The sequence below is a fragment of the Merops nubicus genome, unplaced genomic scaffold, assembly GCF_000691845.1.
Source record: "Merops nubicus isolate BGI_N331 unplaced genomic scaffold, ASM69184v1 scaffold54078, whole genome shotgun sequence".
Taxonomy (NCBI): domain Eukaryota; kingdom Metazoa; phylum Chordata; class Aves; order Coraciiformes; family Meropidae; genus Merops; species Merops nubicus.
In genome coordinates, this window is record NW_008627444.1 from 1 (window position 1) to 11,286 (window position 11,286).

Below are 11,286 nucleotides of genomic sequence, written 5' to 3' on the forward strand. Positions count from 1 at the left end.
GTCCACAAGCAGGCAAGAAAGACCCTCTTTCTTGAAGAAAGAAAAGATTGGCTTTCACCCAGGGTCTGGCCAGCCTTGGGCAGGAACTGATTAGGAGATCACCACCAGGTGCCCCTGCCTTCCACATTAACTTGGAGGTGGGGACTGACTCTGTGCTGGTGTTGGGAGATTTGTCTATGCGGTACATGGGTTGTGTGAGGGTTCTGGCTATTGGAAGGGCTCCCTGACTCTTCATGGCAAGAGGAGTTGTGAGGATGTCAGGGCCAGAACACGATGCTGTCTCTGAGCCCTGCTATGTAACTGGGCTCATGGACTGGTTGCTCCCATGGCTTGGCTCCTTGTCTGGTTCACTCCCTTCTTCACATCCACCGTGGTGGGTGAGTGCATTGACTTGTTCCTCCCTCTGGCTGCCTGGCACCTTGGATCTCTGGTGTATGATGTGGTGGCACAGGGAGGAGTTTGGCTGCTGGTCTGCCTGTTAATGATAATATCACTCTGTATTGGGTGAGTGGTCAGCAAAAGACAGCTGCTGGGCTTTGGTTGCCAAAGGAAAGAAAATGAAACTCATCGGTGGTGGGATTGTAAATGCAGCTCTGCTACACAACCATCAGGAAATCTGTCCCCCCAGGTTCCTCTGCCTTGCTTAGTGCTAACAGTAAGGACTCCTCTCCTGTTGCTGTTGTGTAGCTCTGAATACAGTGGCTTCATGGTGGCTGGATCATGGCTGTCAAATAACCACGAAGCAGCCAAAGCACAGCCCTGGCTGAGGACCGAAAGGGGGAGCTGAGCCCATCCTCCAGGGATCTGAGCTAGCTTTCCCTCTGTTCTATGAATGTTTCTGCACTGCAGGGTCAGGAACTCCACCCTCTGTGGATTACCTACATTAGTGGTTTGACCCAATGGGGACTAGGAGAGTGTCTGACCTCCTGGGCACCACTGCAATGAGGGTCTGGTGGCACACTGAGAGCCACAAAGGGGTTATTGCTGAACTCCTTGCAAGAGATGCAGCAGCAGATAGGCAGAGGTACAAACCTGACTCCTGTTTCATTAACTGCATTTTAAAGAAAGCACTAGAAATGCTTCTGGCAGAATTTAATCACCCATGGAAGTTGGTGTGGTTTCAGACCCCAGGCTCCCAGCCTGCCCAGTTCCTACAATGAAGGGATCCTTTAGAGCTTCTGACAAGAAAACCACTCCTGAACATACGCCCCAGATGAGAGGGGAATTCCTCTCCCTTACGTTCCCTGCAGCTGCGGTGTCGCCGGACGGCTCACTGCTCGGCCTCTCCTCCCAGGTCTCTGTTGCCATGGACATGGCTGCGGGCTGCTGGCCGTCCTCCAGCGCTGGGAGATGAGCTTCCCTTAGATCACGCTGTCCCTCGGAGGGGGGCCTGGCGGCAGTCTCAGCATTGCAGCTGCAAGGGAAGAAGCAGACGCCGGTGAGCAGCACGTACGCAGTTCACCTGCCATTCCTGACGCAGAGGAGACTGAGCAGCAAGCCCCGGCCCAAACAACCAGCAACAGGTCAAGGAAAGTGCAGGCAGGGATCTAGACTGGTCAGCACTGGTGGCTGTGCGTGTTCCAGGGGCTCTAAACAAAGCTCAACCATAGCAGTGCAAATTGGGCAATGGCACTCGTGCCAGCATCAATTTGGGGATATCAAGTCTTGGGTGTTCACAGGGCACTTTTGTGTCCATAAAACATGAGGTGCTCCCATAGGGACCAGAAAAAACCTTCCTAAGTAAGCCATACCCATATTTGCTGGTACTTGAAGAGATGCTGTCAACACAGAAACCATACTGCTCATCTGGAAGAAAACTGTCTGCTAAAAACCATAATACTTTGAAGAGATTAGAGGATTAAAGGAGCTTTCCTTCTGTTTTTCATCTCATATGATCCCAAGCCTGCTGAAACCACTGGAAAGATTCCCTCTGCTTTCAGTGAACTTAGAAACAGGCCTTTTGGTGCACTTAAGAGCCCTGAAAAGACTGTCAGAATCTGTTTTCTCACTTGCCAAATCTGAGATGCTCTTATTCATGGCTGTCAGTTGCCAACAAGGGCCTGGCCTGGCTGAGAGACACAGCCTGTTCCAACCCCCTGTTCCCCTCTCTGCAGACACCACCACCTCTCCAGACAGACACGGTCTGGTGCAAAACCACTGACTCAACAGAGCAGTTGACAGGCTGTAGTTTGTGATACTGCTTGTGATTTTTTTTTTTTTTAACAGACTCTCTAAGAAACCTTATTTCCATGCATAATGAAGCATTCTTGGAAGAATGTTGATTATTTATTTTTTTTTATTTATTTTGGGTTTACTTAATTTTTATGGGTTTGAATTCTTTTAAGAAGAAACGTTGTGAAGACTGGATATGGATGCTTGTACATACAGGAAGCCAGTGTCTGGAAGGTATTTCATGTTACGCGTGTATTTCATGCTTAATAAGTCTCCTATGACAAAAAATCTCTTTCTTCTTAAAGGCTTTACTTGTGAACTTATGCTGGTAGGTCATACTGCTAATGTGCCATTCCAACACTGTCAGCTACAAGCGAACGCCAGACAGATGGGCATTCTCCTTATGAGGAATGACAGCTGGCGCTGATAACAAACCATCAGCCAATACTAAAATCACTGAAGAGGGAACAAATCTCCCAGAACACAAACCAGCTCTGTTGTCAGGCCAGAAAAGTTGGTTTGCAGCTTTCCAGCCGATGCTTTTTCATCTTTCTCCATTTATGCTTCCAGGTCCCAGCTGACACTACCAGAGGATTTACCAACATAAAAAGAGTTTAGATGTGGCCACGCAGCAACAGCACAGTGCTAACAGCAGGCTCCTGGCTTTTACTTCTTGCTGTGTTAACTCCCTGCCATGTGGATTTGGGAGCCTCACTTGACCTGTGCAGTCCCCTGCTCCCCAGCCTGCGGAAAGGGGATGCCAACCCCAGTGCTGTGGCAGAGCTGTGTGTAGCACAGACTGCATTAGCCCCTTACAGTGCTGCAGAAAGAGCAGCACAGGCACACAGCAAGGCTGTGGTGCCACCATGGTATTGTCCTTGCCTGGTCCAGCTTAAGAGGTTCCCCTCTTCCTCCTCCCTCCCATCCTCAGCCACGCTTGGGGTACCACTCCTTCAGCTGGTCCAGTCTAACTGTCTGTGTGGCCATGATCTAAAACCAGTTTTGAAATGGTTTGGTTTAATAAAATACCTTCCTTCATGTATTCACAGCTAGATCATTTCATCAATGTTTTCCTGAGTTGGGTAAAGTATGAACAGTTCAACTGGGCACACCTGGGGGAGACAAGGCAGAGGTTAAGGAGCAAGAGTTCTTGAAGAGGATCTGCCATGCTGGAAAACCACCACTTCCGAAAGCTGGTCCTGCTCAAACAACTCTTGGTTGAAACATGTAGAAAGAAGGGACCATGCTGAGGCACAGAGGCAATGGGATGTTTCCAAGGCCAGTAGCAGAGCTCGGAACTGGGGTATTCTCCTCCTGATCACACCACCTCCCACCATGCTGCCAGAGAGAAACAGAGCTCTCATTTGTCATTTTTACCGTGTTTCGGGATCGCCTGTTGAACATGGAAAGTATTCCAGAGTATTACTGCTCCTCTAAGTGAAGCTGACAGCAGCTCTTTGCTGATAAGGTCTGTGAACCAGATGCCATTGCTTATTGTGGTTTCCTTAACCCAATAGAGATATTTAAAAAAAAATTCCAGATGTGACCTTCAGTGGCAATAACAGCCAATACTACCCAGTGAGCTGAGTTAAGGAAGTGTGACTAGAGACTAAGAACTTCAACCCATCCCATGGCTGGTCAACTAGGGATAAGAAAGGCAATGACACAGAGCCACTGTTGTATGAAAAGAGATTTCCTCACCCCTGGTTTGACCACTCTGCTTCTAGTTGTGATTGGAACCCTCCTGTATGACGTACTGGTCGTGCCATGTGGGGAAAGTGCTGCTCCATGGAGCAGTTGCTGTGCACCACACCACCAGTGTGATCAGAGGGATGTAGGTGAACCAGGGAGGTTACAAGCAGCTTTGTAGAACCAAAACTTAGGGCTGCACCTTTAACCTTTGCCCCTGGCTTAGGAGGAAAAGGGGACATTGCCCTTCCTCCAGTCCACTCCCCCTCGCAGAGCTATGGGCTGTCAACAGGTCCACAGCAGCACCTGCTCCAGCAGTCCCCGCTGTGCTCACACAGGGCTGCAGAACCGGGACTCTGGCATGTTTCCTTCTGGGGGATCCAATCACTTACTGGGACAGGAGATTTCTGCCTGGGATTGTGCCAGTTTTCCTTGTTCTCTCCAAGACAGATGATGCACTTGGGCCAGCACAGGCAGGACAGGCTCTTTCTGAGTGGCCTTTTACACCTCTGAGCCATCGTCTCTGAATCTCATGGGAGCAGAGGTACTAGTGAGTGGTGTACAACTGGAAACGCACCTGCATTCCTTCACTTTGGATGCTTTCCATCTCTGTGAGCCTCTCAATGGTCGTGCCATCATCCAGGTCAGCAGTTCTCAGCCCTTTCTGTAAGTTCTTGACTCTTTCTGACTCATGGAAAGATTTTTTTGTTTATTCCTTCTCTGCTAGCACCTGCCTCCCAGACTTGGAGTCCTCTGTTATAAAAAGCTGTTATTGTCCCCACCATCCTGCTGTCACCCCAAATAGTTCTCATCACTCTTTTCAGGAAGCCCTCCTTCTTAGTCATGTCCTTTGCTTCCTTATGCAGGTTTTTTTGTCACCTTGTCCCCCATTTCATAGGCAGGACCCCCAGGTCCTTGCATGTCCTTATCCTGAGCAATTCACTGCTTAAACAATTTCAGAAAGCAAATCCAACTGCAATGCCTACAGGATTTCCACCAACATCTGAACACCCCTTCCCAGCCAAGACTACAACCCATGTTAAAAGTATTCAGTGACCTGGGAGGGGGCTAAAGCTGCCATAACTATGAAGCTGAAAATCAAATCTTCACTGATGAAATATTAAGTCCTTTGAATGAGTCTTAAGTAATTAACTATGAGATACTAGGGAGGTAATTAACTTACCAGACAAAACTGCTTTGTAAAACTGTAACACTTACACAGAGCCAGTAAAAAGAGAAGACAATTTCAGCTACCTTATTCTGTGATGCTCCATCACATCTCAAGGCTTGCTGAGCTCAGTATCTGTGTAAATGGAACTGAATCCCACAGCTTTCAGCTCACTTCATTTGAGACTTATGAAAAAATGTGGCTTGGATGTCAGCAATCATAGTTTAGGACCCAAAACATCTAGACAAGAAGTCTCTCACCTCTGCAGTGAGAATCATTTTGAATTATAAATGAATATTCAGGCACATTACTGTCTCAGGTGAAAATTATGGAAAATTAAGGGATTTCCAGACAAAGGAAACTGGAGTTTCCCACTAACTAGTACTCTGTCACTGCAAACAGATTTGTTTTCCTACTGCTATCCTGAAGAAATTATAATCTCTAACATTAATTAAAAATGGAAAATAAACAGGCCAGGGTGATTCTTTCCCATGAAGTAACCTCTCTAATACTGGAACAACCATCATTCTCATTTTTACATCAATTACCATTTTGGTCTTAATAAAATTGTCTCATATATTTTACCTAATCCAGTTAGGCAAAGTGAACACATTCAGAGAAACAAGAACCACTGATGCTATTACAAGCACAGAAACCACACTGAAACCATAAAGGTCCTGGGCAGAAAGTGTTGGGAGGCTGGGAGAGTAGTGGGAAGAAAGATGATGTGTGTTACCCATTTCCTGCACTCTCTGCTGTTCATGTCCCTTGGGCTCCAGACACTAGCCAAGCTTTGCTCTGCCTGGAGCCAGCTGGTCTTAAACTCCTGTTCAGGGCTGGTGTCACTCTGCATGTTTCCTGTCACACCAATGATAAAAATAGCCTACTCAGAGAAAATGGAGGTGTACTACAGCTTTCTCATCTGTTTCTTCACCGGGTTTTCATACTCTAGAACAAAAGCACAAAGGCTGGGCTAGACAGCTGAAGGAAGCCTACAGGGTTCTGATACCCCCTACTTCCCATTGGATTACAAAGTTGCAGAAATATTTCTGCTTGTCACTCTGGCTCTGTCTACAAGGTGAGCTTCAGCTTCACAAAAGTTCTTTCAGATGACTCTCACTGCTGCGTGGAAGTCACTGACATTTTCTCTAAAACCGGAGCCCAGTCTCAGAGCTCTAGCATTCCAGAAAAACCAAGCCAGTGGAGAGGTTGATGCCCTGGCGCTTCACGTGCCGCATCTGCGGGTGTCGGAAACCCTCGGGAACAAAGTCATATGTAACTTCACAAAGGCAGTCCTGAAAGCCAAACATATAGAAACAAACCACTCCACCAACACTTGCTCCTCTTTTTCCCATCAACCTTATCTAGTGATAAGACAGTGATAACTGCCCCAAATTCCCAGTTTCCAGAACTTTGCTGACTCCTTTTGGGTCATCTGCATGCATGGAAAGGGATTCCCGTTTCTTCAGCTGGAGGGGAGTAACAGGACTGCAGTGTCTAAAACCAAGGTAAAGAAAGCAGACCTTGTGAACATCTTACTCAGAGAGGGGGGAAAACCCTGGGTGGAGAAGGGAGAGGAAGGCTTGACACAAGTACTCTTCTCTCACAGCTTATGCTAAGTGGCAGAAGGACAGTACTTGCAAGTACTTTCACTTGCTGCCTGGCCAGTTCCCTAGGTAGAGGCAGCAAGTGAAAACGCTTGTTGCTACAAGTCACATTACCTAAATTAATAAAGTTTTGGGACACATTCTAAATCTTTTTTCAAAGGGATCATATTTGTACTTTGTAACTCTTGGCTTTTAGCAGATGTTATTTAAAAAAGAAAAAGATAAAAAAGACATTTCAGTAATTTACTACAAAAACAAAATAGGTGGGAAATCGGGTGTCAGCACTACTAATGGCTGCTGTCTCGACAGGATTAAGATGTGCAAAAAAGCAAAGTATAGCTGGAAATGCTTTTTGATGTTTAAACCCACACAAAGATAGAGTTCAAGCTCAACAGCTTAAAGGCATGTCCATGTAGCTATCAGAGATCGTAAGATGAAAGGCTCTGCCAACAGCATATTTATGCTACGGGAGTTAAATGGAGTTATCAAGAGAGAGACCAGACCTTTAACAAAGGAACTGCTTTCAGGTGACCCCACAGAGCATGTTACCTTTTCTTAATAAGTTCCAGGGCTGAACCTATGAATTCATCCTTCATTTTTTGTAGCTTAGCTCCATAGCTGGATAAGTCTGTGGCTTCTAACAGCAGCGATGAACAGCAAGAGGACTGGGCTTCAGAAGCCAGCGACTGTCCTGCAAGGTGGAGGACATCATTTAACTGTCTTGTCTCTCCTTTCTGCTGCTCATCACTGAAGATCTCCTGCCCAGCTCTGTGTATTGCTACTGCCTGTAAAGGTGATCGTGGAATAGGGCTAGAGCAAACAGGGACCGGTGATCTATCCGGGCTGGAGATCTGGAAGGTTCTGTCCTTCACCTCAGGGCTGTTCATCCTGAAACCACTCCATGTGGCTGGATATTGGGAAAAGCCAGCAGCATGGTTTTCATGGAACACATCATCGTCATCCTCTGCTGTGACAGCAACTTCATTCACAGCTTTGGTTCCCAGAGCTTCTGGACAGACGTTCTTACTGCTCTCCTCCTCCAGGGTATGGTTTTCAGGAAGACCCTTATTCAAGCAATCTGTTGGCCCACTGCTGTTGGCAGATGAATTTGCCTCCTTACTTCTCATTTGCTTGAATTCTTCAAAGGTGGGTATGTAGAGCCTCCCTTTGCAGTGGCCTTTCTTGCTCTGTCCCAGTGTGGCTTTGACATCTGCTTCCCTACTGTACTGTGCCAGGGTTTCTGCTGTTCTGCATTGGGCCATCTCGTGACTTTCCCTGTCATGCTCAAGGGGCAAATTGGGGGAGCTATTCTGCCTTCGGAGCTGAAGCCTCCTCTGAGCCTCCTGCTTGATGTCTTCTGGGCTGATGACCCTGTGGGCAAAACATAGTCTCTGCCTCCCCGTGAGGCTGTGCCCGAGAGCAGCGTGCTCCACCAAAACCGTGCAGCAGTTGACAGCACAACCGTTCTTGTACTGCCGGCACATCTGGCATTCAAAGAACTCCTGGGCCACCAGGTCAGGCAGGGCCACCTGTGGACGCACCGGCTTACAGGGCTCTGACATCTTACTGCTGTGCAGCCTCAGCTTCTCCTTCAGCTCTTTTTTGGCATCTCCGTGTAGGGCTCTTTCCTCTGCAGAAGGGAAGAGCCACTGAGGCACTTTGGCAAAGGGAGGGAGAAGCACATTCTGTGCCGATTGAGCAGTCTGTTTAGCACGGAGCGAAAGGTTCCTCAGAGAGTCTGACGTGCTCTGCACTGGGGCCACATCCACACAGCCTTCTGTCCACTGAGCCGTGCCTCTGCAGCGGAAGATGATCTCGTTATCCAGGCTTCGGCAGGGAGAACAGAGCCCAGAGTCAGCAACCGCTGCCCAGTGAAGGTTCTCCACGCTCCGATACATCCGGTTTTCCACAGGACTGGCCAAAGGTGCCTTGCCTGTGTAGCAGGAGTTTAGAGTCTGGAAGTCCCCAGAAAAAATACGAGTGTCTAGGTTCTTTAGTGGATGCATGCTGCTAACCGAAAAATCCTTTAAGCCATGTTGTACATGGAGCTGATTATTCTGGCAGCTCAAGACCACCCGGCAGTGTTCCTGTCTCTCATCAACACTGAGGTATGTCATAGCAAATGCACATGGAGGCTCTAAGACAGTGGCGTCTAGGGGGAGAGGAGGGAGCTGGGGTGTTGCTTAGGTGCCAGTCAATGTCCTCAGACCACAGACAGCAAAGTGTGCTGCTGGGTACTCACATAAGAGAGCTCTCACATGGGTTGAGTCGCCATGCGTAGAAGACCTGTGAATGGAAGGAAAGATGAGTTACTGAAGCAGCCTGGTGATGACTTGCAGGATGCAACAGCAGGCCTGCTGCCAGGGAACGCAGAAGCCAAACACCAAAAGCTTGGGTAGAAACAGAGCAGCATAACTAGGAGATGAGCTGTGAGGCTTGGGGCAAGGAATCTTTTCCAGCTCTAGCCAAGCCAAAAGTGGCCTTACAGTATGCAGCTGAATTTGGAGAAGTTTATCCAACCTACCCTCAGCAATTCCCTCACAACAACACCACTCAACTCTAGTGGCAAATGCTCAGAAGTGCTCGCTGCAGGCTGAGCTTACTCACACAGCAGCACTAAGGAGATGGGTGGCTTACAAGAGATAGGGAGGTTCTTTCCCTCAAATGAGGTGCAGACAAGAGTCTGTGGGTTGAGGAGGAGGCTGGGGGTGGGAAAGGATGACATGACAGTGTGGTCTCCTGGAAAGCACAAGGATCAGGGAGGAAGAAAAAGGCTGACTGATGGTGTTTTTTTCTCTGAAAGTCACGCTGAAGCCCCTTAATTCTCTGATTTATCCTTCACAAGAAAATGCATATGGTTTAGTGACTGGTAGCTGAGCATTTCCAAGGCTTTTCCACTTCAAAGATAAAGGTACCTCACAGACTTTCAAAAAATGCACCCTCCTGACCCCTTAGCAAGTGGCCCAAATGATCACCTCCCATAACAGCTCAGCAGAGACTGAGAAAGAGAAGGTGTCATTTCCAAAGCTATTCCCATGTTCAGCATTGTAAGGCCCAGGGACTTTAAGTGACTAAATCACACACTCAGAGCAATGCAGAGATTTAAATCCCAATACTTCAGTTTGGCCCAGGAGGATGAAGGCTAAATGTCTAAGTTATCCTTGGAAGTGGAAGGAGCCTCCTGACATTGAACAGAGAGACTCCAAATTTCTCCTGTGGTTTTAGGCCTCATGGACTTGCCAGCAGTCACGCAAGACATCAGTGTCTACTACAGATCTGTCCACTCCCTCCCATGGCAAACAGAGGCAAAGGGAACAAGTTCCTCCCCATACATAAAGGAGAGGAAGATTGGGCTGGTACAGAGTTAGCCTGGGATTTGTAAGGGCAGCACAGAGATTGTGGGGCATCAGTCTCTAGTAATAAGCCAGGCAAGAAACAACCAGGTTGAACACCCAAGAAAAGGTCTTGGTAAAGCAAGGCAGGACCATGTAAGTTACAGCCCAAACTGTTTTTTAGTGCAGTTGGGTTCTGCACATGCTGCCAGCCATCTTGATCAGGAGGGGAATGAAGAGGCTTGTTACTCCCTGAAGGCTCTGACACCTCAGGCATTTGAGCATGTGAGGTACCAACAGACATCTTCCATCTGAAGAGAAGTCTGAGGCAGTGTATTGCCTGGGAGCCCATCTTCGTAACTCACCAGTAGCTTGACTCACCCCTTGCTTACAGTGTTTAAAATCAGCAGACATCCCCTGCATTAACGATAGGATCTCTAACTTAGTCTCTGAGAGGGAAGGCAGAGCCACTCCTGTGGATCACCACTGAATGAAGAACATTACTTCTGTCCTTTGTAAATGCTAAAAATAAAAATTAAAACTAGTTCCTGAGGTGTGCTGTTCCCAAAGATGTCACAGGCACTTCTCACCCAGTCTTCTCATGGTGGGACTGGAGTTTCCCCTTCTTCACGGCTCTGAAGGAGCCCACAGGTGACAGCAGAGAAACATGAGGATCAGGACTTTCTGTGATCATAGGTTATAACATGATCTGTCAAGAAAGAGAGAATGAGATGATGTGAGAGCCAGTCACTGAGCAGGGAACAAGGCTCCAGAGAGTGCCAAAGGGCTCCTGTGAGAAAGCACAGTTAATGAGATGCCATGGCCTGGCAGGCTGGTCTGCGATCGGGTTGCAGCCATGGGACTAAAAGCCACTGTGTACTTTCTGCACTCTGCTTTCAGACTAACTAGAAAGAGGAAACGGCCCTTGCTGTGGTGAGAGCTGAGAATAAAGTGGTCCTTGCCCAAGGCAGGCAGCTACACACAGTAAGGCCTCAGGAGAAACCAAGGCCCATGTGACGCAGGTTCCTGGGCTTCACGCTTGCTTGGCAAGCTCTGTATGTACGTGTGTGAGAGCAAGGTAGCCAGAGAAGAAGGTGCTCAGGCAGGGGGAGAAGCCATCACATGAAGAGCAAGGAAGTAGTGGCACAGAAATGACTTGGTGGGATCTGTCTGTGGCTGCTCCCTTCACCAAGGGACAGAACAGCAATGAAAATAAAACCGACTTGTGTCCTCATGGTCTCTCTTCAGGTGGAAGTTCGCTGCTGGGGCCCATAGCGTGGACCCCTCTTTGGGCTGCAGGAGAGCTGCAGTGGCACCA

General features: G+C 48.1%; 1 protein-coding gene across 1 annotated transcript; it reads right to left on the minus strand.

The window, feature by feature from the left end:
- Positions 1–1,239: 1,239 nt before the first annotated feature.
- On the minus strand, positions 1,240–8,642 carry LOC103778681 (the record flags this gene model as incomplete). The annotated part of the gene is made up of 2 exons (XM_008946281.1): positions 7,186–8,642; positions 1,240–1,414 (listed from the first exon to the last, which is right to left on the minus strand). Coding segments are annotated over exons 1-2 (1,632 nt in total), but the record flags the coding sequence as incomplete, so codon positions are not given.
- Positions 8,643–11,286: the final 2,644 nt, after the last annotated feature.